Here is a 24,606-nt window from a genome sequence, read left to right as displayed (position 1 = left end):
TTGTATTTATCACTTACCAGTTCACTTGTCTGTCTTTCTCATCTAACTTATATAGTTCCTTGAGTAGGACTTTGCATTTTATTTTTGTATCCCTAATATCTAGCACTGCGCCTTTTAGATTTAAAGCACACACACAAAAATATAGAAGCTGAGTCTAATAATTTTATATTCTATTTAAAAATGTAACTTTTCATACAAATTTTTATAGTGAATTAATGGCTGTATCAACTTAAATTTGTAATTAGGTTAATTTTTTAAAATGGACCCTTTCTGGCCTCCCCTAGTGGCGCAGCGGTTGAGCGCTGGGCTGCGAGGCTGCCCGCAGCCTCTGCAGCACCAGTTCGATCCCCGGCCACCGGTGAGGGTCCCACAAAAAAAAAAAAAAAAAGAAAAAGAAAAAGAAAAAAGGACCCTTTCAAAAATGTTTCACATTATATATATCATTATTATAAATTAATATTACTATATTACAAAATACAGATCTGGTAGTGACTTGTCCTTAACATTCAATAAATGTTTGTTGAATCAACTTGTTTTATTATATGTACAGAGAATTTTTTTCTCCTTAACTGCTGCTCCCCTTTTCCTATTCTTAAGGACATTGGATTATAGGTGATCATTGTTAATATAATAAAATGATAATATTGATAATGGTAAAATGCTAAAAAATGATAATTTAGGAGTAAATAAAACATGATTAATAATCTTTTCTTATTTCTTATAGGGATCTTATTTGAATATATCTTAAAGTAAGGCATTTTAGAATATTAGCTGTTTTTTGCTTCATAAGAGAAATGATTTGTCACAGCATGTTTGGTGTAAGATGCATATTTTGTATAAGATTGAGGTTTTCAGCTGGTTGCTTTGTTTGAGTCTTAAGAGTTTCTATTACAACAAAAAACCTGGGATATTTTGTTCCATTTTAGGTGTGTCACTCTATTAGGCAACCCAAAATGCGGAAGGAGCTGTTCTGTGTGTTGTTTACCTGTTTGTAAGACAATTTGGTTGTGAGCATTTTATGTTTACATCGTGGAATAGCTGCTGAATTTGTTTCCATTTGGTCATGAGTTTCTCTGCCTACCTTTTATCAGAGGAAGTGACCTTTAAAAATTCTTTGAACTCAAGTTTGGCAATTTGGTCATCTACCTATGATGGCAGCCAATATTTGGCAATTATACCTAAGTAAAAATTTAATTATTAGCTCCAAGTTTCCAAAAGCTGAAGACTTGTTTGTGATAGTCAGAGTTAATCTTTTTTAAATTTTAATCTATTTGATGACCCCTAAATTTAATGAAATGCTATTTTTATTTTGTAACCTTTACTGTGCTTGTTGCACATCATTTTTCAAATGAAATTTTTTGATGCACAGTTTATATATAGTAAACAACACCCATTTAAACTGTATAATTTAGGTAGTTTGAACAGATATCTTCTACACGTATGAAACCATTACCACAATTAATATATAGAACATTTCTGTTGTTCCCTAAAGTTTCTCATCCTTTTTTGCACTCAGTCTGCTCTCTCTAGTCCTATGCCACTGATTTCTTATCACTGTAGATATCTTCATTTTTTAGAAATTTATATACCTGGAATCATATGCTATCTTCTCTTTGTAATATCATGCCATTAAGAACTACAGTAGTGCAGTGTTGATCTTTGATATTGTGACTCACAGGCTAAACCACCAAAAATAATGACATGCTTTTCTTATCTTACATTGACCTCAGATTTACAACTATTGCACATCTTTTATCTCCATTCTTTATATTACATATTTTTAAATGATAATCAGGATAGCGTTATTGATAAAAATACTCTTTTTAAAAAAATTTTTTAAAGATTTATTTATGCATAGAAGAACTGGGCGGGGAGGATTCACCAGAGACAGTAGGGAGCAGAACAGGTGGATCTACTGAAATGCACTGCTGAGGGGAGCAGCGGGTAAGACAGGAGAGGTCTGCTGCACCATACGTTGGTTAGCCCCCTGATGAGGGATAGAATTTAGACCACCACCATGGTGGTGCTGAGACTTAACCCTTATGCCACCAGGCAGGCCTGAAAATTATAATTTCTAATAACTGTAAACATCAAATGATCCTGGCATATAAAAACACATTAACCTTAGCACCCACCTTTCCATTTTTCCACATGGATGTAATTCCTTATCTATATAAAGCTGTTACCAACCGTTTCTCCTTACGCTTATAGGTTTTCCTATAAGATCTATTTGCTGTTATCAAAAAATTTAATGGATGTGACTGTACTTCCAACTGCAAGTATTTCTTTTAACAAGAATATGAAATGAAATTAATTTTTAAAATCAGTTTAAAGGACACACTACGGGGGGGGAGGGAGAGGAACGACTAGGGTCAAAATAAGGGGGGGTGCAATTGTATGGGGAATATAACAAAAATGATAATGCATACATTGTGCAAAAATGAAAAATGATGTAAGAATTAATAAAATAAAATATTAATTAAAAAATTTTTCTTTTAACCTTTTAGACCAATATTTTGAAGTATTAAAATTTTATTTCTTCTTGATCAGTGTCTGTTGGCAGCTATCAACTGTAGTTTGAATTTTTTCCTAGTGGTCAGTTTTGCTTTTAATTTTCATGTTTTCTGGATTTTTTTGAACATGGTAGAAATTTAAATATTTTCTTCATTAAGAGCACCCTAATTAATGTCCATAGGTTATACAAGTTATAAGTTAAAAGTAATCTTTGCCTTTCAGTTTATACTTTCTAATTGAAAAATTACACCTGATTGTAATAGATAATAATGTAAAAACAGTTCACAAAGTACTGTAAGGACAGAAAATGCATGGGGAATTGTAAGATGATAAAGTGGAAAGCAGATCTTGAAGAATTTGTGAAATCAGTTTTTTTAAAAAAGGAAGGAAATTTGCTTTACTAGATTGCAGGAGAGAGATTAATTCATAAAGGCAAAATAGTTAAAGGATTCTGTTGGTTTACTGGAGTTTGGATTTATAATACACCTAGCTGTTTTGGAGGTTATTAAATGAGAGCAAAAGTGAGTAACTCCCTAACATTTCATGGTAGTTGGTTTTTTTACAAAGACAGTTGTAATCAGACTAATATCCTAAACTAATCACAAAATTATTTAAAATGTAACTCTGCATTAATTAATGTGCTATTTATTTTTTCCTCATTGTTTTTGTCTTTTTTTTTTTTTACAAGAAGTAGTTTTGTAATTATTCTTTAGCTGTGATGTATAATGATTGTGAAAGTGTATCTAGGTAATAATTATGGTATTATCTTGATAATAGGGCCAAGCTTCAAAATAATTTGGTTCATTGATTTCTATTGAACTTGGTTCAACAACTTTCAGTTATCTTTACTCATGTTTTGAACTATTAGTTTTTTTAAAATTAGTATTTAAGAACATTCAAATATAGAGAATATAATAAGTGGAAGTCATGTTAATGTAAACTTTGTCCTATAATTTTGTGAGACAATCAGATGACTATATTTTAAACTAGTCAGTGCTTAGCTGCCTGCGGCCTCTGCAGCACCAGTTCAATCCCGGGCTCCCAGCCACTGGAGTAGGGTCCCACATGGCGCGCAGACCTCTCCTGCTGCCCGCTGCTCCCCTCAGCAGTGTGTTTTGGTCCTTCTGCCTGCTCTGCTCCCCACTCTGGCTCTGGTGAATTCTCTCATCCTCCCGCGCTTCTGACTGTACCCAGTGCGTGTATAAATCAATCAATCAATCAATCTTTAAAAAAATTGTATTTGAACAAATGACTTATTTAAATTTACTATTGATATTTCAGTTTGACCATTAGTGTTTATTAGCTATTAATTTCAAGTTATGCTGCAGGATTTATCTATTTTTAATTGTGCTTTCTAAAAATATTTCTTGAATTCTCTGTATTTGGGCAAAGTGAAATATATGTATTCTTAGTGATTTTCCTCTTTTCTCTAAGATACATTCATATTTTTATAAGATTCCTATAAGAAATAAGTGGCAAAATAGATTAATAATTAATTAATTATAAATGTCAATATATTAAAGTCACTATAAGACTATTTCATTGAGAGCTCTGATTGATTGAACATGGATACTTAAACATTTCTTATACTATTGTCACTAAGATCTTTGATGCAGACCCCAGGAAGTATCTGATTTGCCTTTTAATTTAAAAAAAAATTGTCCTTTCAAATAAAACTGTCTTTAAATACTGGTTCACCTACTAACGAAATGATTAAAAAAAAAAAAAAAAGCCTTAGCGTTTCAGCACATTTTGTGTGCAGATTGACCACATTTATAGAGGAAATTTGAATGTATTTAATGGGCACTGACCAACTTTAACCTCAAGTGGGCTTGACTTGATAAGTAATTTCATTTGAAAGATGTTGTTAAAACTGAGATTTTCTTTGAGAATTTAGAAAATTTTTGTTTGCCTGCTTGTTTTTAGTGGACTGTTTAATAGACTGAGAGCCCTGTCACTGCACAAATATTGGTGATTAATGGAAATATTGGAGTGTAAGAATAACTCCCACTTCCCCAAATGTAAACTCACTCTCATCCCTTTTTTTGTTCAGGTCAAGACTGAGATGTATTACTTTTAAGTGAACAATGTATGTGCACCCTTACTTCTTTTTCTTGTTTGGTAAAATTGGAAATCCAGTAGTTTGTTTTTCACTCAGTATTTGTTGAACTGTATGTTTAAAATAACAATACAGTTTTCAAATTTTGAAAAGAGTTTTTTGGGTTTTTTTTTTTAAAGCAGCTTTTAAATGCTTGAATCAAATAGGTCTTACTTGGAGGAAGAATTTGAGTAGAATTTTCATCCTCAAATTTGGCTGTTTTATTTATGCTTTTAAGTTTGTTTGGTCATTAATTTACCTATATTTGAACATGAGCAAGTGAGCTTAAATTTTATGTCTAAGGACATTCAATGAAGCCACCTGGGTAATTTTTGTTTACTCTTTCACCCTTAAAGTTATATCATTTATTTGGCCTTAGCATTCTCAGACCTTTATCAGCACTTACATTGATATCTCAGATTTCATATTAAATGTGATTATTGTTTTAATTTTTTAAAAAAGGGAGTGGCTAGAACATATTAGATTCAAAGTTTGGTGAAGCTTTTTAGGTAATTTTTCTAGCAACAATTTGCCATAAGATTAGAAAATTTTTTAAATCTAGTATGTCTAGGGCAAGTCCATGTGTGTAAATAAAAGTATTTAACTTGCTAATTTATCTTGCCATCTCATCTATCAGCCCAGCCCCTCCTTGATATAAGGATTGATAAGCAAATAGGGATCCAAGAAAATAACAGACACAAAGCAGAGAAAGTCGTTTTACTGTTTCTACAAAGGTATATTGCCTAACAGTAGCAGGACAATTAATGTTTGAATGCTCAGACTTACTTCTCCCCTTCCAGTATGTTTTTGATTTGTACACTGTAACTTGTATAAGGTACATTTGCATTTATTAGTTTATATTCTTCTTTACAAGTCCATGTTTAGAATGTATTTACCTTATCATCATAGTAAAAATTATGTATCTTTGGATAAAGGAACTTTTAAAATTTTGAAGTTTGCATCAAAGTTTTTTTTTTTTTTGTTTTTTTTTTTTTTTTTTTTTTTTTTTTAAGAGACGGGGTCTCGCTATGTTGCCCAGGCTGGAGTGCAGTGGCTATTCACAGGCGCGATCCCACTACTGATCAGCACGGGAGTTTTGACCTGCTCCGTTTCCGACCTGGGCCGGTTCACCCCTCCTTAGGCAACCTGGTGGCCCCCCGCTCCCGGGAGGTCACCATATTGATGCCGAACTTAGTGCGGACACCCGATCGGCATAGCGCACTGCAGCCCAGAACTCCTGGGCTCAAGCGATCCTCCAGCCTCAGCCTCCCGAGTAGCTGGGACTACAGGCGCGCGCCACCACGCCCGGCCGCGCGCCACCACGCCCGGCTGCATCAAAGTTTTATTCATACTCATCTTTAAGTAATTTTAGATGATGCCAAACTTAACGATTCATTTTTTCCCTTGTTTTTAGTGGGAGATTTTGATAAGATCTGGCGAGAACATTGTGAGGATGAAGAAACACTTTGTGAATATGCTGTTGCGATGAAAAATTTGGCAGATAATCATTGGGCGAAAACTTGTGAGGGCGAAGGTCGCATTGAATGGTGTTGTAGGTGAGTGTATTTATGAACTAACATTTTTGGTTTCCAATGTATTGTTTATGTTCTTAAAATCATAAATGATGGTGTCTATAATGCATTGCATAAAACCATAAGTATTTTAAAACAGATGATGTATTTTATTTATTTAATTGTATTGTGCCCCACCCCCATCATCCCTTGTGTCCCCTTGTCCCTTTCCTTCCCCTTTCCCTCTTAACCTCAGATCCCTGAAGGATGTTTTTTGATGTCTGCTGCCTTTATAATTATTTTAGTGGTATCGAATTGTCTGCTACGTAAATGGCCCAGTATTTGTTTTTATCATTCTGATTTATTCTGCTTCTCATCATTCTCTTCAGTTCCCTCTATTTTGTTGAAAATCTGCATTTCATCCTTTCATGAAGCAATATAATACTACATGATGTGTATGTACCACCCCCTCTTAATCCATTTATCTCTGACTTGACATTTAGGGTCCATCCATGTCCTGAAAATTGTAAGTAATGCTGCCATGAACCCTATAGAGCATACAGGTTTTATGTTGATGGTTTCATATTCTATGAATATATGCCCAAAAGTGAGATTGTTAGGATATACGGTATTTACAGTTTTATAGTTTTGTAAAAACTTTTAAAAGCAAATAAATAAATAAATAACAGATGATGTCTTTTAAACAACTCCCTCTTGCCTCATTTTCCCTAGATCTACTTTATTCACCTTCTATCAATTAAAATGTTTTTCTTTGACATAACTTAAAATTTTGCTTTAACTTTTAAAGACTGTAGCTTTAAGTACATTTAATATATTTAAACATTAAAGTATGAGGTTTAACTTTTGACTTTTCATTAATTATTGTATAGAAATTTCTTTAAGTGTGATTATCCTTATTTGGATTTAAGTAAAAGTAAATACTCTTCTATAATTTAAAATTTAAAAACATTTTAGAAGTTTTGAGATCCCAATTTTCTGATATTTGATTCAAGGTATTCCAGCACTTATATAAATATATGTCAGATAATGTTTGCTTTCTCATGCTATAGATTCTAATGTTTAAAAAATCAGAAAATGAAATACTGCTGATGATCTCTTAAATTTGAGAATGGGATATATGTTTTTATTGAATTTAAAAATCAATTCCCAGGAAAGTAAATCATTATCTCTCTGTATGAACAATAAGTTTATGGTAACTTCTGATTATAATTTTATTTCAATTTTTAATCAAAATTTCTTTTAATTTCATTAAAATTATGTGTATTAAGGCATATTTCATTCATTCAAATAACCCAGACAAAAATACGTATTTAACTTAGTTTTTATTTATCCATTTAATAAATAATTTTGAATGACTATCTATTATGTACCAGTCACATTCTAGACACTGGGAGTATCAACTAAACAGACATAATTCTTACTGTCATGGATTTTGCATGCTAAGGGGTAGGGTGGGGGATGTTTTAGGCAAGAAATAATGTGTAACTAGTTACTAAATCAGGTAATGGTAATGCTAAGAGAAGTAAAGCGATCTTAAATAGGGTAGCCAGAGAAAGCGTCATTGAAGTGACATGTAAAAAGCATGAAGGAAGTGAGAGAGCATGCACTAACAAGTCCAAAGACCTTGAGGCAGGGGTGTGCTAGCATGTTTGAGAAACAGCGAGGAGACCAGCGTTGGTAGAGCAGAATAAAAGGTAGAAAATAAGGTAATGACCAGCTGGATTTTGCAGAATTATTTGAATCATTGTAAAGACAGTAACTTTTACTACATGTGAAATAAGAAGTCTTTCGCTGTTTTAAGGAATAACAAGATTTTATTAACCTTTTAAAATGCGTCTAGAATTCTTAAGGGTTAATCACTATGTTAAGATAAGCTATAGGAAGGGCAAGGGTTTAAGTAAGAAAAGATATAGCATATAGATGATAGGGTGTTGCTCAGCTCTAACAAAAAAGATGAAATACTGTTATTTGCAACAACGTGGATGGAACTGAAGGGAATCATGCTAAGTGAAATAACTCACAGGAGGAAAACAAATACCAGATGATTTCACTCATGGGGAAGACAGAGAAACCAAGCAAAGGAACTGACAAAACTAAACCAGAACAAACCCTAGAATTATGACTAAAGAATTGAGGCTACTAAATGGGGAGGTGGGGGGGTAAAGAGGGAAAGGAACCCAGTGGTCTGTGTTGAAGAGGATCAGGTGCTTTGCTGGTGGGTGTGGTGACAGTGCCTGAGGAGGTGTGACTCTGTTCCCCTCATTCTTGTGCAGTATTTTAAACCAGTGTTATCTCAGTAATAAATTTTTTTAAATAAATTAAATTTAAGAAGCAGTGTGTGGATACACACACAAGGCCAGTTAGGCTACTGTAGTAATTAAGGCACAAAGTTATAATGAAATCGTTTTGTTTTGTTTTTTGAATAGTGAGGAAATGAATAGACAGAACAGTGTATTTTAAAGAGGCAAGGAGTAACTGTTTTTACATTGTGATAATTATGATGACATGTAAGAAGGGAGTAGAAAGTATGAGGTGGGTGAGGATCAGTAAATAGGTGGTACCATCAATGTTTGTGGAGTCACAGAATTGTGGAGTTGTCAAACTAAAGTCAGGAGCCAGAATGATAAGAAATGGAATTCTTAGAATTAAAATGTATGACACTTTTGCTTAGTTGTAGAGAGAGAAAGTGGTTATAAATCTGTCCTTTATATTAAACATTTCCTACTAAAAATGAGTTATATTATGTAACAAATATTTCCCTTGTAACATAACAATCATATAATCCAGTTAGGAAACCACAAAACCAAGTTTTAAGACCATCATTTTGGCTTTTAGCAGCATTACTTTTAAATTAGTATTCCAATCTATCATGCATGTTCTCAAGACTCTCTCTTAGATGGACTTTGCTATGTGGTGATCTTGTGGGAGCACCTGCAAGTCTGTTCTACTTGAATAGTGAACCTGTTTCACACTTTTCTTTCTCTCCTGAGGTTTTTGTTTTTGTCAGTAGTTATTGTACATATATGTGTTCTGAAAGACGTCATTTTTAGGTCAAATTGCTGAAAAAGAACAGTGGCAGAACATGGTAAAAAGATTGTTCCATGGAAAGTAATCCCAAGAGTTTTATAACGTCTTTACTAAACTAGATTGGGAAAAAGTGCTTCAAGACAGCATTGAAGGGCCTCCCCGGTGGCGCAGCGGTTGAGCGCTGGGTTGTGAAGCTGCCCGCAGCCTCTGCAGCGCTGGTTCTATCCCCGGCTGCTCCCCGGCCACCAGAGGAGGGTCCCACATGGCGCGCAGACCCCTCCTGCCGCCCGCTGCTCCCCTCAGCAGTGTACTTCGGTCCTTCTGCCTGCTCTGCTCCCCGCTCTGCCTCTGGTGAATTCTCTCACCCTCCCACGCTTCTGACTGTACCCAGTGCTTGTATAAATCAATCAATCAATCAATCAATCAATCTTAAAAAAAAAAAGATAGCATTGAATTTTGAAACTTGAGTTTCCTGGAATTCCTACTTGGGTTATATGTAATTCTTTTCTCTGCTGACTATTCTAAGAGTGAGCATGTCACATTGCAAGCTAAAGTGAGCTTTAAAAAGGATTTGACAAAAATTTGTTTCCAGTTAGTTTTCTTTCTTCTGTAAATTTTTTTAACTGTTTATCTCAAAGAATAATACATAAGATTTCCTTCAAAATTTAATTTGTCATATGAAATATTAACTAGAAAGAAAACACTTTATAAAGGTATAGTTGTAATTTAATAAAAGAATTTCTTCACACACAGAAAAATACACACACTGTTTCTGAACCATTTGAAAGTGAAGGTATTCTGCATGACCATAATACCTTTATATCCCTTTGAGATAATTAGCAGTAATTTCCTAAAATATCTACTTTATGGGGCCTCCCTGGTGGCACAATGGGTTAATAAGTCTCAGCACTATGAAGCTGTTGGCAGCCACTGCAGCATGAGTTCAATCCCCAGCCAGGGAGCTGACCCCCATGTAACAGCAGACCTCCTGTCTGGCCTGCTGCTCCCCTCAGTAGTGTATTTCACTCAGTCCGCCTGGTTTTACTCCCCACTCTGTCTCTAGTGAATCCTTTCATCACCCTGCTCCTCTGGCCTACACCCCAGCTCTTGCATGCAAAAATAAATATTTTTAAAAATCTACTTTATGAATTCAGATTTTCTCATTGACTGCAAATGTACCCTATAGTATTTTTTTCTAAATCTAGCCAGCACTTAACACAATGCATGTAATGATTATAATTTCTCTTCAGGTTCTCATTTGTTTACATAGTGTCTCCCACACTCTCTCTCCTTCACCAACATTCACCCATAGTGGTACATCTGTTAAAACTGATGAATCCACATTGACACATCTTTGTCATCTAAAGTTCATAGTTTACATTAGGAATCACTTTTGGTGTTTTATATTCTATGCATTTTGGGAAATGTGTAATGACAAATATTCACCGTTATAGACTCATACAGAATTGTTTTACTATCCTAAAAAATCTTCTGTTTCATCTATTTATCCCTTTTTTCCCCTACACACATCAGCTACCCGTGTTCTGTTGGCTCCATAGTTCTGCCTTTTCTAGAATGTCTTATAGTTAGAATCACATTAGATAACCTTTTACATTAATGTTTTTCACTTAATAATATGCATTTCTTCATGTAGTTTCATGGCTAAATAGTTTTTTTCTTCTTAGCAACGAATAGTTGTCCATTGTCTGGATATGCCACTGTTTGTTTATCCCTTCATCTTCTGAAGGTTATCTTGGTTGCTTCCAAGTTTGGGCAATTGTGAATATAACTGCTCTACTCATTCATGTGCAGATTTTTTTGTGTATGTACATTTTTAACTCTCTTGGGCAAATTCCAAGGAACATGATTGCTGGATCCCTTATGGGAGAAGGATGTTTGGTTTTGTAAGAAACTGCCGAACTGTCTTCCAGAGTACACCGTTTTGCATTCCTATCAGCATGAAGAGATCTTGTTGCTCCACATCTTTACCAGCATTTGTGTGTTTAGTGTTCTGGATTTTGGCCATTCTAATAGTGTATTGCAGTATTTTATTGCTGTTTTAATTTGCATTTCCCTCATGACATATGATGATGAGCATTTTCCATATCCTTATTTGTTATCTACCTATCTCTTTGGTGAGGTGTATGTTTAGCTCTTTTGCCCACTTTTTCATTGGCTTGTTTCTTGTTGAATGTTGAGTTCTTTGTATATTTTGCTTAATAGTCTTTTATCATATATGTTTTGTAAATATTTTTTCCAGACTATGGCTTGTCTTCTCATTCTCTTGCATTGTCCTTTGAACAATAGTTTTTAATTTTAATAAAGTCTGACTTCTCAATTTTTCTTTTATGAATTGTGACTTGGTATTGTATCTAAAAATTCATTGGCAAACCCAAGGTCATCTACGTTTTCTCCCAGAAATTTTATAAAACTTTCCAAGATTGCATAGTTTTGTATTTTACATTTAGTTTAATGATCCATTTTGAGTTAATTTTTGCAAAGAGTATAATGCCTCTATATTCATTTTTTAGCAAATGGATGGTTATCCATTTGTTCTGTACCATTAACTGAAGAGTATCTTCACTCCATTGTGTTACCTTTGCTCCCCTCTCAACTATCAGTTGACTGTATTTATATAAGTCTGTTTTGGTTTCATTGATCTGTTTGTCTATTCTTTTGCCAGTACCACACTGTCTTTATTATTACTATAGCTTTATAGTAAGTTTTGAAGCCTAGATAGTGTCATTTTCTACCTTTTTTGTTCTTCAGTATTGTGTTAGCTACTCTGGATTCTTTTCTTTTCTCCATATAAACTTTAGAATTAGTTTGTTGGTATCCACAAAGTATATATGCTGTGATTTTGTTTTTTGTTTGGTTTTTTAAATTTATTTTTATTATGCGTACAAGAACTGCGGTCTATGCCAGAAGTAGGGGGGGGAGAGGATTCATTAGAGGCAGAGTAGGGAGCAGAACAGGCAGATCTACTGAAATATACTGCTGAGGGGAGCGGCGGGGAGACAGGACAGGTCTGCTGCACCACATAGGTTAGCTCCCTGGCCAGGGATCAAACTCGTGCTGCAGTGGCTGCTGATAGTTGATAGTGGTGAGTCTTTAACCCCTACGCCACCAGGAAGGCCACATATGCTGGGGTTTTGATTGGGACTATATTGTCTCTGTAGATCAAGTTGAGAAGAAGTGACACTGAGAATATTGAGTCTTTTTATCCATATTCATGGAATAATCTCCTTTTTTTTTTTACTTCTTTATTCTCTTATTTCGAATTTTAATTTTTCTTTCATAACTGTAATTCCTTAAGTATATCGTAGTTAATATTGTTACAGTTTTCTTCTCTTTTGTGGTGTTTTTGTCTTCTGTGTCTTGGAGAATTTTCACCTCTGTAAAGTTTATTTTGGTATTCTTTCTCTTCCTGTCTAGCAGAAACTTGTATGGTTGCTGAGTTCGCTGGTCAAAAAATGGTTTTTGTCTGTTATGTTGGAGTGTCTCTAGATGGTGTATCAACATAGTAGGTAGTGGTTTGGTTGGCTTACCTGTTTTTCTTAATTCCAACGTTCTTTGCTAGGCTACTACAAATACACAAGTGGAGTTCCTTTGTCCACTTCTGGTCTGACTTGCGGTTTTTTTATTTATATGTATAGATTGTGACATCATATCCTTAATTACTTCCATTCTTTCGCTTAATCATCAACCATCCGGGTTAAATTCTTTTTCTTAAGTTTCTTTCCTTCTCCAAAAGCATTATCTTCTTAAGACTCACCCTTGGTGACAGCTTCCCATGCTCATTCCTTTTGATCTTCCAGTGGCTGGTGTTCTAATTGTCTTTGTCCCAAATGTCTTTCACATTTCTTCACACAGAGTTTGAGACTTCCAGGCCTTTGTTTATGCTATTCTCTGCCAGGAAAGCATTCTCCTCCTTAAATAACCTCTTCCTTGACTGATTTATTCCTACTCATCTTTCTAAAATCAGTTTATATTATCTATTTAGACTTAGTTAGGCACTTGTTAATTGTGTTTTATCAATTGTAGTTTCTTTGTTTTTATATAATAATTTGTCTCCCTCAGTAGTCTGAACTCCTTGAGGGCAGCTGTACCTTCTTTAATTTGTTTTCCTATTGCCTATGTGCTTGGCACATGATCAGTACTTAAATGTTTGGTTGATGATGAATGACAAGTTCCTGTATATAATTAGAAATAAAACTAAATTTATATAGGATAGTAAAGTTTTAAATAATAGATACTAAAAAGAACTGAAGCTGAAATAATATTATACTCTAAGTATAAGGAGAAATGAGCATTGTTGCCTTAGACCATAGTTCTACTTGAAGAAACCAGTTTTAAATAAATTCTTCAATTATTCTCTTGCCATGTATTTTTGAAAATTCATCAAGCAGTGTATGGAGAAACATAGTCTAGCTTTGTTTAAATTGTGAGCTATATGTAACAATAATGTGGTTTATTTTAAGGATCTAAAGAGATAGAAAATGTGTTTAGCTTCCATTCTCATTCATGTTAAGCAGCTTGGATGTGCTTGCCACTTAATTGTTTTCAAGTGTGTGTCTCCAGTCGCACTATAAACCCAGGGCCCAGAGCTAGGTCTCGCTAATCTTTTTTTCCTTTACGTTGCTTGGCTTTAATAATAATGTTTGATACTCAAGCATTGTACAATATTTACGCTAAAATTATATTGGGCATGAAGAAAATTATTTATAAGTTTTGCCAGTTGTCACTTGCTGATTCCAGATAGCCACCTGATATATGGGCTAAACTATATGAGCTTAAAAATGACACATTTTGAAAAATCTGCATTTTAATAGTACAAGAATTGGAACACTCAAGAATGGTATCTTGATGGACAGGAATTATTTTCCTGTGTTAAAAAATCCCTGTTAGTTCAACCTCCATTTTCTCTGGTGTATCCCTTTATGATATACTATTTTTACCTGAATGAGATTTTTATGCCTTTCTTTCAGAGCAAATAAGAAGATAAATGATTCTTAATATATTGACAACCTGACTAGCTTTTCATAAGCCAGGAAAGATCTGCAAAACAACTGTTTAGATACTTGTCTATTATGAACAGAGCTGGCTCACAATTAACTATTACTACTCTTCTGTTTGTCACCAAATAGCAGAGTTATCTAAGTTTTTCTGAAGCAACTTACGTTTTAGTTCAGAATAAAGCAGCAAAACATACAGGAACATATGAACTCTTGGAATACATACTTTTTATTTATTTTATTTATTAAACATAATCTATGATCAAGATTTGTTGTACAGTATTAAAAAAAATTGAAAGTACTACAAGATCCCTGACCTTGCCTTTATGTGACCTTTTCACAATAGGAATCTGAAATTTGTAAGTTCCCATTTTGATTACGAAAGATTGTTTTCCCATTTTATATTCATACCTAGTGTTTTGAAATGTAACTTTATTTTGACTTGTAGTGTATGTAGAGAATATTTCCAAAATGGTGGGAAGAGAAAAGCACTTGAAAAAGATGAAAAAAGAGCTGTACTCGCCACTAAGACCACTCCAGCCTTAAATACGCACGAGTCTTCTAAACTTGAAGGTCATTTAACCAACCTCAGCTTTACAAACCCTGAATTTATAACTGAGTAAGTATCCTTTTTCTTTTTTTTTAATTGATATTATCCTGGGATAGCTGTATTAGTAATGTAAAATAATGTAATAGTTCACACCAAGTAGTGGACAGATTGTTATTCTTCTGGTAATATGTTGGCCTGGAGAAATGCAGATTTTTAAATTTCAAGGGATATCTGAAAACTAGTAGTTCTGTAACAAATTATCGTCACTAAAAATAAGAATGACTAGTTTGTTGAATGTCATAATAGTTACTTTATAGTAGTGAAAAGAATCAAAACAGCATAATCCAATTGAACTGTTTAAAGTGGCTGTCCATAATAAATTTGATTTAACCGCTAGCATGTTTTATAAATGACATCTTTGAAAACTGAGGGAAAAGCGAGTTAAAGATGTTAGGAACTGTATTTGCAATGACATAGTCTAAGTAAAAGTGAGTAATAATGATAGCAAAGTTGAGGGTGGGAGGATAGCTACTTATAATGATATTTATAAAGTCTACTTACAGAAATTTCTTTAAACTAGCCCAGGATACCGTAAGACAATATTCGGTGTGGAAACACTGCAGGAAGTTAGTTTCATATTCATAAGGTACTTATGGCTCCTGTTTTATGGGGCAGTTAAGGCTTACCACAACCTAGAGGTAGTTTTTTTACTCTAAGAAGGATGATTATATTACTAGACTATGTCTTACAACATTACACATGTGGCTTCTGTACTAAATGTAGCCCAGTGAATCTAAAGCAATTTCTCAGAATCCAAACAAAGGCATAACCAAAGTGCAGGAAAGTAATTGTGGATTTCTCTTACTGCAAGACTTTGTAATTACTTGTACTGCATTATACTGTATATAACCTTCTCTTCAAATCTGTTCCAGCCACTAGCTTCTCTTTGTGAGTTAATCCTGCCTCACATTTTAAATCTGTTTCAGTGATCAAGGACAGAACTCATTGTGACCTTATCTATATTTTCACTGTTTACTGACTTTTTCTTGTAAACTTGTTTACTTCTGAGTAGTATCTATTCTTTTCTCTTTTGAGCCATGGAAGTAGTCTTTTACACAGTGCTTTTTGTTCAGAGTATGGTATTGCTCTCAGTGCTCTTTACTTACAATGGGCCACAAATTTCTTCTACTACCCAGGCTTGATATTTAGTTATGAAATTAACCTTTAATAGATGAGACACTTTTGAAGAACAAATCTGCCCTTACCCAGCCTTGCAGTGCAAAATAATTTTTGGAGTTAATAGCTTTATTAAAATGAGTTTTTGCTTTTTCACTGTTTAACTATATATTATTTGGATTTTTGTTTTTTTAATAAGATAATTGAAGTATTAGACTGTAAACCCTTTCCTTTTTTAAAAAAATATAACTGTGTGCTTACATATGCATTTACCCACCTATTTGTCATTTTTCATACCACAAACTAAAGATTGAAGTAACTTGTGCATTCTAGTTTATTGTTAATCAGTATTTCTCTCAGCTGCTTTTTAAAAAAAGTCTTTTTCATGGATTTGGAAATCATTTTCAGTGTGTAATTTAGAGAAGTCTCTTCTCCAGTTGTAGTAAAACAACTTCCCCCAACCCCCCAAGTGGTGACATTATTAGATCCTAGTCATTTGCCCTAATGAAGACTCTAATCTTAAAATGGCAACCTCTGCAGCTGTCCTCTAGTATATTCACGGATGTTGTTTTTCATTCTGTTTAAGACATTTTCCTTGTGCTCTCATGAGTCTATGCAATTTCCAAAAGTATGCATAGAAGCTGAGCTTGTCATGCAGTATGTTTTTATTAGGTCAACTGAATTTATCACATAGATTGCAAAGCAAACTAAAGACGTTAAGTATAGAATGCCCTTTTTGTTTTGAATAGTTGATTCAGAGTTGAAAACTATTTAACTTGCTACTGACTTTTCTTAAACTGTGGCAACTTAAGGCATCCTCTTCTGTGTATTTAGTGAGATATTTGTCACTCTTACTGCAAAGATTCATTTATAATCCTAAATGAATAGGTTTTTTGTTATTTAAATGAAACTGGCACCATGTGTCCTTTAATAGAAAATTTCTAATGCAGTTTTTTTTGAAAAGTGAACTTACTAGTCTTGTTTAACTAGATGATCCACAGTGGGGTTCCTTTTTGAAACAAAATGCCAACTCAATAACCAAGTTACTTATTTTTGACTTCAAAAACAGCTGTGTTTTTGATGAGCTCTGTCATTATCTGTGGTAGACTTTTTGTTTCCAAGCACTGTAATGTGAAATGGATGGCTGAAACAATAATATGTTAAGGTTTCTTTTTAACTCTTTTAGAATTGAACCGTGTATCCTTTCATTAATTTTCCCTGTGCCATGATAAATGTTTGCCAGCATTCAGTACTCTGTTGGGCCAGACATAGGACTAGATGCTCATTTTTAGTTTCTTTCTTACACCTTGCAACCTACTTTCAGCATTCAGTCCTTATGGGGTTTAATTTACATACTGTGTGCCTGTAAGGTTTATTAGCAATAGGATAGAAAATTGAGCAAGTTTATGGCATAATTTTGTAGAAAAATAATACGCTCAGTACTAGTATTTTCATCCTTGAGAAACTTATTATACAGGCATTTTCAAGGACTAAATGAAAAGGTAATGTAAACCGTTGTAAAAGTTTTTTGCTGAATGTGGCTGTTGCATGCATTATCATCTTTGATTTCAGAATACTTCATAAAGATGAAATTAAATTCTGTGTTACAGTTTATGTAAAAAATAAAGTGACTATCCATTAAGAAGTCACAAATAAGAGATAAGTGGAAGATTATTAATAGTACTGTTATAGAGCAACCCCGATATTAAACGGGTTCCTGGCTGTGGGTCCTCACCCGCACGCTTTAAAGGGACTTATGAATACTCTACTACAGACCCACGCAAAAGGGTTAATAAAAGGTTTATTTACAAGAGAAAAAGAAATAAGGAAAATATACAACTCAGGGGGAAAATAGGGAAATAAAGTCTTTAATGCGTCCTACCCGATCCAACGACCTGGAAACCCAAAACACTCTCAGAGCTGCGAGCTGGCGGAGAGCCAAAAATGGAGGACCCCCCCCCCCCCAAAGCCCACGTGTCTGCCTTTTGTATCCACCTGGCTGCTTAACCCCACCCTCAGGTCCCAGCCACCTTCCCTTTGGTGGTGATGGGATTTGGAGTTCCCAGTGTCTTTGGCTTTGACCTGGGGTGGGGGTGGAGTCCACAAAGCCTATATGGAATTTGCTTTGGGACATCCTCTTCCCCCTAACAGTACCAGTTGCCATTTTATTGTCAATAGGAAAACCTACCTGGTGCTAGTAACATATGTATCCATTTAGGCACAAATTTTATTTAATAAGTACAAGATTATTTTTCCACTTTTATTGAGATATAATTGACATGTAGCAGCATATATGTTTAAGGGGTACAACAATGATTTGATATGTGTGTGTATTGCAAAAGAGTGCCGTAATAAGTTTGGTTAATATCAAGTACAAGTTTTTTTTTCCCTTTTTGATGTTCCATTTTAAATCTTTACATCCTATTAATCTAATTATTGTACCTTTAATTTTACTACGTTTGTCTTTCAGTTTTCAAGCTGTCTTTATAAGTATAGATCTACTTTCTCTGTATAATTGCCTTTTCCAGTTTTTTTTTTTTTTTTTTTTTTTTTTGCTTTGCTTTAATGTGTTTTCAGGTTAGTGCCTTTCTTTTCAGTTTAAAGAAGTTCCTTTAACATTTCGTCCAAGGCCAGTTTAGTGGTGATAAACTCTGGGTAAAGTATTCTTGATTGGTAGTTTTTTCTCTTTAGCATTTTGTGTATATCATGTCATTCTCCTTTGAACTCTCTATATATAAAGTTTTTGTTGAAAAATATGGCGCATTTCTCTGGCTGCTTTTAAAGATTCTCTCTTTAACTTTTGCTTCTTTAACTATAATGTGTCTTGGTATAGATCTTAAGTTCTTTTTATTTGAAACTCAAATTTGCACCTGCCTGTCTTATTTCCTTCCCCAGATTAGGGAAATTTTCAGCCATTATTACTTCAATTTTTCCTGTTCTTTCTACTTTTTCTAAATGAGACCTCGATAATGTGAATATTATTCCTCTTGATCAAAGGTGTCCCAGATATTCCTTGAGGTGTTTTCACTTTAAAAAAATAATTTTTTCTCTTTTTGCTATTCTGTCTGGGTTTAGGTTCCAGGTGCCAGACAGAGATGTACAGTTTCAGAGAGGGGATGAGTAGAGAAGCTCTCATCCAGTTTGCCCACACTTTTTATAGGTGGGAGGAAAGGTCACAGTTCTATGATCAGAACAGTTAGCACTGGTATTAGCATGGTTTTATGAAATTGCCAAATGACACCTGCCAGTGTTTCTGACCTGGAGATGATCCCAAAGCTTCCTATCTCTCAAGCAGACACTGTAAGAGTGCAAATGTGTTTCTTTCACTCATAATTTGAACATTTTTCAGACTGGTGTTACTGTGCTGAGTCCTGAGCAAGTGGGACTTTTAAGGGCAAGTTCTTTGTTTCCTGCAGTTCCTAGATTCCTCAGAGTGTTTTTCCCACCAGCCCTTCAATGCTGGGACTCTAGGGACATGACTCTTTTGTGCAGAATTAAAAGGTTAGGGTAACATGCAGAGCACTACCCTCCTCTACTCCCCAGGGGGAAGTTCCATACTTTTGAAATCTCTCCCAACCTGAATTGCCATGCCTCGAGTGAGTTATCTCTTTTCTACCATCTCAGTATTTTCCTTTTATTCTTGGTTGTGGGATCTCTATTTGTCTGTTTTTTAGTACTCCATTATAAATTACTGCATACCTAGTTGTAGGTTTGTTGTATCTATAGGAGAAAGTGAGTATAGGTTCCTCTTATGCTACCATTTAAGCCAATTCATTTAGCTCTTGTTTAATTTTAAAGGAGAAAATTTTGTTTGGTTTTAAGTATTTAGAGGAAACCATCCAATTATGATTGTTCTGGGTCAGAATCTACTTAGTTTTGATATTAGCCTAGGATACTAGATGTAGTGTTCTTCACTAAATTCTTTTAGCATAGCCCTCAGTAAAACCATTACCAGTTAAGCAGTCAGTCAATATGAGAGCAGAAACTCTTTTGCCATTTATGCCTGTTATCCTTGCTATTAATAATTTCACAATTTTGAGTTTGAGTTTCCCAGCAACTAAGACAGGACTGTGAGAGGGATAATTTCTTCATTTGCTTTTATTGAGAAGTGTCTGTTTATGAAATTTGCTTACTCTTAAGTATTGGGATCTTTAATTTATCAATTTGTATGCGCTTATTAGTGCTTAGGATATTACTGATATTTATAATTATTGGAATAAGGGTTTAACACAAGCTTCATGCCTGAAAGTAAGGTAGGCAGATGTACAGAAGGTTAGGAAAGAAGGAAGGACATTCTTAGGATGATATAATCATCCATCTAAGAGTTAATTGTAGAGGAAAGAGAGAAGCAAATAGTGATAGCACTGAGCAAAATACAGTACTGCACAGCCTACTGATTAGGTGGTTACTCCAATCCAGGAATCTTATCATAGGCCTTAACTCTATCCTGCCTTAGTGTATAAGATACTGGACATCTTCAAGGCTTGTGACAGAAAGAGGGAACACAGTACATGATGTTTGGTAATCCCTAATAAAGAAGACCTAATTAAACATATTAAAGTCTGCTTTGAGAGTACAATTTGTAAAAATTATGATTTTGAATACTGTTTTTAATGTTATCTCTTGCTAAATATTTCGATAATATTTTGTTTTCTGTTTGAAATGCACTGTATATTGATTATAAGTATATACACTAATATAAATTTGAACCTAAAACTAAAGTTCTTTCTTTTACTGAAAGGTTAATATTCTACTGATATGATTACAAATATCAGATCTGGTGTTTTAGCAATATTATCAAGATAGTAAGTAAGTCCCATCACACTTGCAGACTTCAGACTATATGCTACAAAACTATAGTAATCAAAACAGTAGCGTATTGTAATAAATATACAAACCAATGATATAGAATTGATAGCACAGAAATAAATCCACACTTACATGGACAGCTAATCTAAGACAAAGGAGCCAAGAGTATACATTAGAGATAGGAAAGTCTCTTCAGTGATTGGTGTTGGGAAAACTGAACATCCACATGCACAATAATGAAAAGAGACCATTATCTCATACCATACACAAAAATTAACCCAAATGGATAAAAGACTTGGATGTAAGACCTGAAACCATAAAATAGATAGGAGAAAACACAGACAAAACACTCTACATCAAAGATTTTAGTGATGTCTTAATTTCCAACAGCAATAGAAACAAATGCAAAAATAAGCAACTGGGACAACATCGAACTAAAAAGCTGCATAGCAAAAGCAACTATCACCAAACAAAAAGATACTCTGTTGAATGGAAGAAAACATTTGTACACCATACATCTAAGCGCTAGTAATGAAATATCTACAAAAAATTCATATAACTCAACAGAAAGAAATAAAAAAAAATTAATTGTCAGAATAGCTAAATAGGCTCATCTTTAAAGAAGATATATAAATGGCCAACAGGTAAAACTCCATGAGGGACAGATGTTTGAACTGTAAGTAATCCCAGAGTCTAACCCTATAACACTGCATAGAAAAGAACCCTCTAAATCTGTTAAAGAATGAATTCTCTGAAGAATGGAACTATAGCATTAATTTTAAACAAAATCTCCAGTTGTGACAATCTCATGATAACTTAATTCTGACATTAGAACATACAGATCACTTGATTTGAGATTAGAAACAGGGAAAATTAATAGTATTGTTTCCTTTTTATCCCTAGAATATCTTTAGTTCTGTGTACCATTGAATAAGGTAGTGTTGGGATGAAGAATTTAGAGTACGATGATGGTATAAATGCAACAGATTATGGATGATCCTTGGGAGAAAAACAAAGGATTAAAATGTTAGGAGAAGACTACAAAAAGGTTTTTACACAGAGGTGGGCTTTATCTCTTCAGAAAAATCATGGTAACCTAGTATCTCTACTATTTGACTTCTTATTCTAGTTAATGTAAGGCAGTATATCCGGTTTTCAGCCAACTTATATTTAACCACCTTGATTAAAGATGACCTTAGGTCAGATAACTGCCACTAAAAATGGCCCTCAGATATAAAAAAGAAGAGGGAAAATGGGAAAATTTTTCAAAGCATAACAGATTAGAAGCCTTAAGTAATGAGATGGAAGAAGGATCAGGTACATAACAAGATGTGGCAATGAGGGAAGACTGTTCTAGAGGAAAGTAATAAGTCCAGAAACATAAAAATATTTATTATAGGGGCAGGATCCTGTATATTTATAAAAATTATTAATGACCAGTTGTCAATTGTCAAGAAAAAAGTGTTCATGGAGTCATTTTAAAAAGATACATTTGTATTAACTCTTAAAATATTGCTATTACGTGTCAAATATATTCTCACTCAAGCACTAGATCCTTGCTCTTAAAGAAACGTACCCTACAAGAAAATTGTGTATTAAGAAGTACTGAAGTGTCAGCATATTGTTTGTCATAAATAATAAGAGATGAGATAATCAAAATAAAAAGTATTTTAAAATATCTTACTATGAAAGTTTCCCTGTATTGTTAACTGTTATCTCAAACCTTAATTACTTAGGATAATGTCATGCATGAGAGAATATAAATCTGTATTTTAGTTAATTTTCTTTATAATTTTGAACTTCTTGTCACATCTGATTTAATTTTTACTCTTTGCTTCACTGTAGCCTAATAAGACTTTTTACTAGAAATAGAAATGTCAATTTTTTTTTTTTTTTGTAATTACCTTGGATTTGCATTTTAAGATTATCTTCAATCTTCAGTTTCTCCACCAGGAATCTTGATAAGATACTTATCATAAGGTTTAGTTTAATTAAAACAAGTAATTCAGTCTATTTACTTACCTTGGGCCAGGGAAACTCATATTGTGCTGTGCTGCTAGGTAGTAACTTACATGAATGCTACTATCATTTCTTTGTGTCTTGAACATTTTAACAATGGGAATCTTGACCATTAGACATTGGAGGGGTGTGTGTGTGTGTGTGTGTGAGAAAAGAGAGAGAGAGAGATTGAGATTGATTTTAAGAATTGACCCAGTGATTGTGGTGATTGGCAAGGTGAAAATTTGGAAGGCGGTATTTTGTCTTATAGAGAGAACACATGTATTAGATGAACTTCTTCCAGCATGAGTTACAGTGCTATTGGCCATGAATTCAATGTTAGTAAATTACAATATATATAAAATCGGGTATCTTTAAATGGCAGCATGCATAATTTTAAGTTACATGTGAAGCTGTTGACGAAAATGTTGGGAACAAAGACCTGATACTGTATTTCCCTTAAGAGCTGTGTTTCAGTATTTGTGGTCACTTTATAAACCTTAGAGACCATAAACTGTGAGAATCAACTATATACACATATAATAAATTCTTTATATTGTAAAGAATATATCATATTAGAACCAGAATAGGTCCTTCCCCATTATACAAGGTTGTTTTAACACTACAAAATTTAATGGGTCTCCTTTAGCACATAAACAGATTAAAGAAAAGCCACAGATCTCAATAGATGAATAGAAAGCATTTGAAAATTTGAGTTATCACTAAAATCAGGATAGTGGGTAGATTTGTATTAAAAAAAAAATTTAACTAGCAAAGTGTAAAAGAAGCTGTTTCAGCTGTTCAAAGGATAGTATACAAAACCCGCAGCAGTCATTGTGTTTAATGGTGAAATATTGGAATATTCCCTCTGTGGCTTGGAACAAAATGGGTACCTGCTGATACCACTTATGTTAAATACTCTATTAGAAGTCACAGGCAAAAGCCAGGAGGCAAAAAAAAAAAAAAAAAAAAAAAATGGGTGGGTGGGTGGGTGGGTAGACAGGAGAAAAAATATATATGTAATTTTCTGCAAGTTATATAATTATGTGCCTACACTAGAATACCTAAATAATACATTGATAAGCAATTGAGATAGTAGAAATTTAGTAAAGAGACTAGATACAAAATCAGTGTATAAAAATCATTTGCATTTCTATAACCAACAATCAAAATTTGAATTTTAAAAAATAGTTGGTTTTCCATAAGGGAAAATAATATCATCCCAAAAATACTATCGCAAGAAATATAAATACCAAAAAAAGATATGTAAAACCTAAAAAAAAATATGTAAAAGATTACATAAAGGTACTATTATATCGCAAATGTACATGAATTAACTATAGAAACACAGTTGACTCACAAACCTTAAAATTAAATGAAAGAAAACAGTCACAAAAACAAATGTGTAGTATAAAAACTAAACTATGGCCTGCCTTGTGGCACAGGGGTTAAAGTCTCAGCGCTATGGAGCTATCACCAGCCACTGCTGCGTGAACAGGATCTGACCCACGTGCAGTAGACCTCTCCTGTCTTCGAGTGCTGCTCCCCTCAGCAGTGTATTTCAGTAGATCTGCCTGTTCTACTCCCCACTCTGTCTCTGGTGAATCCTCTTAGCCCCTGTACCTCTGGCCTATTACCCTAGTTCTTATGTGCATAAATAAATAAAAATAAATCTACAAAATACGTAAAAAATAAAAACTAAACTATATTATTTAGGCATTCAGACATAGCAGTTAGACAGTTGAAGGAAATCAAGGGAATGATTATTAATGAAATTAGGGTAGTGCCTACTATTACAGAAAGGGGTAGGAGTGTTAGGGGGACGCATCAGGGAGGATTGTACTTCCAAGGTGCAGGCAATATTTTATTAATCTGGCCAGTAATTAC

General features: G+C 34.0%; 1 protein-coding gene across 1 annotated transcript in view; it reads left to right on the top strand.

The window, feature by feature from the left end:
* The window catches only part of SAMTOR (S-adenosylmethionine sensor upstream of mTORC1), a gene marked incomplete at its 3' end in the record, with an annotated part of 35,150 nt that overhangs the window by 5,789 nt on the left and 4,755 nt on the right, over nucleotides 1-24,606 (top strand). Inside the window, exons 2-3 of the mRNA XM_084230944.1 lie at nucleotides 6,027-6,168; nucleotides 14,635-14,805. Of these exons, the coding sequence (XP_084087070.1) occupies nucleotides 6,027-6,168; nucleotides 14,635-14,805 (313 nt within the window). The remainder of the gene's footprint in view (nucleotides 1-6,026; nucleotides 6,169-14,634; nucleotides 14,806-24,606) is intronic.

Source organism: Talpa europaea (assembly GCF_964194135.1).
Source record: "Talpa europaea genome assembly, chromosome: 3".
Classification (NCBI taxonomy): domain Eukaryota; kingdom Metazoa; phylum Chordata; class Mammalia; order Eulipotyphla; family Talpidae; genus Talpa; species Talpa europaea.
This window is presented reverse-complemented; position numbering and strand designations above follow the sequence as displayed.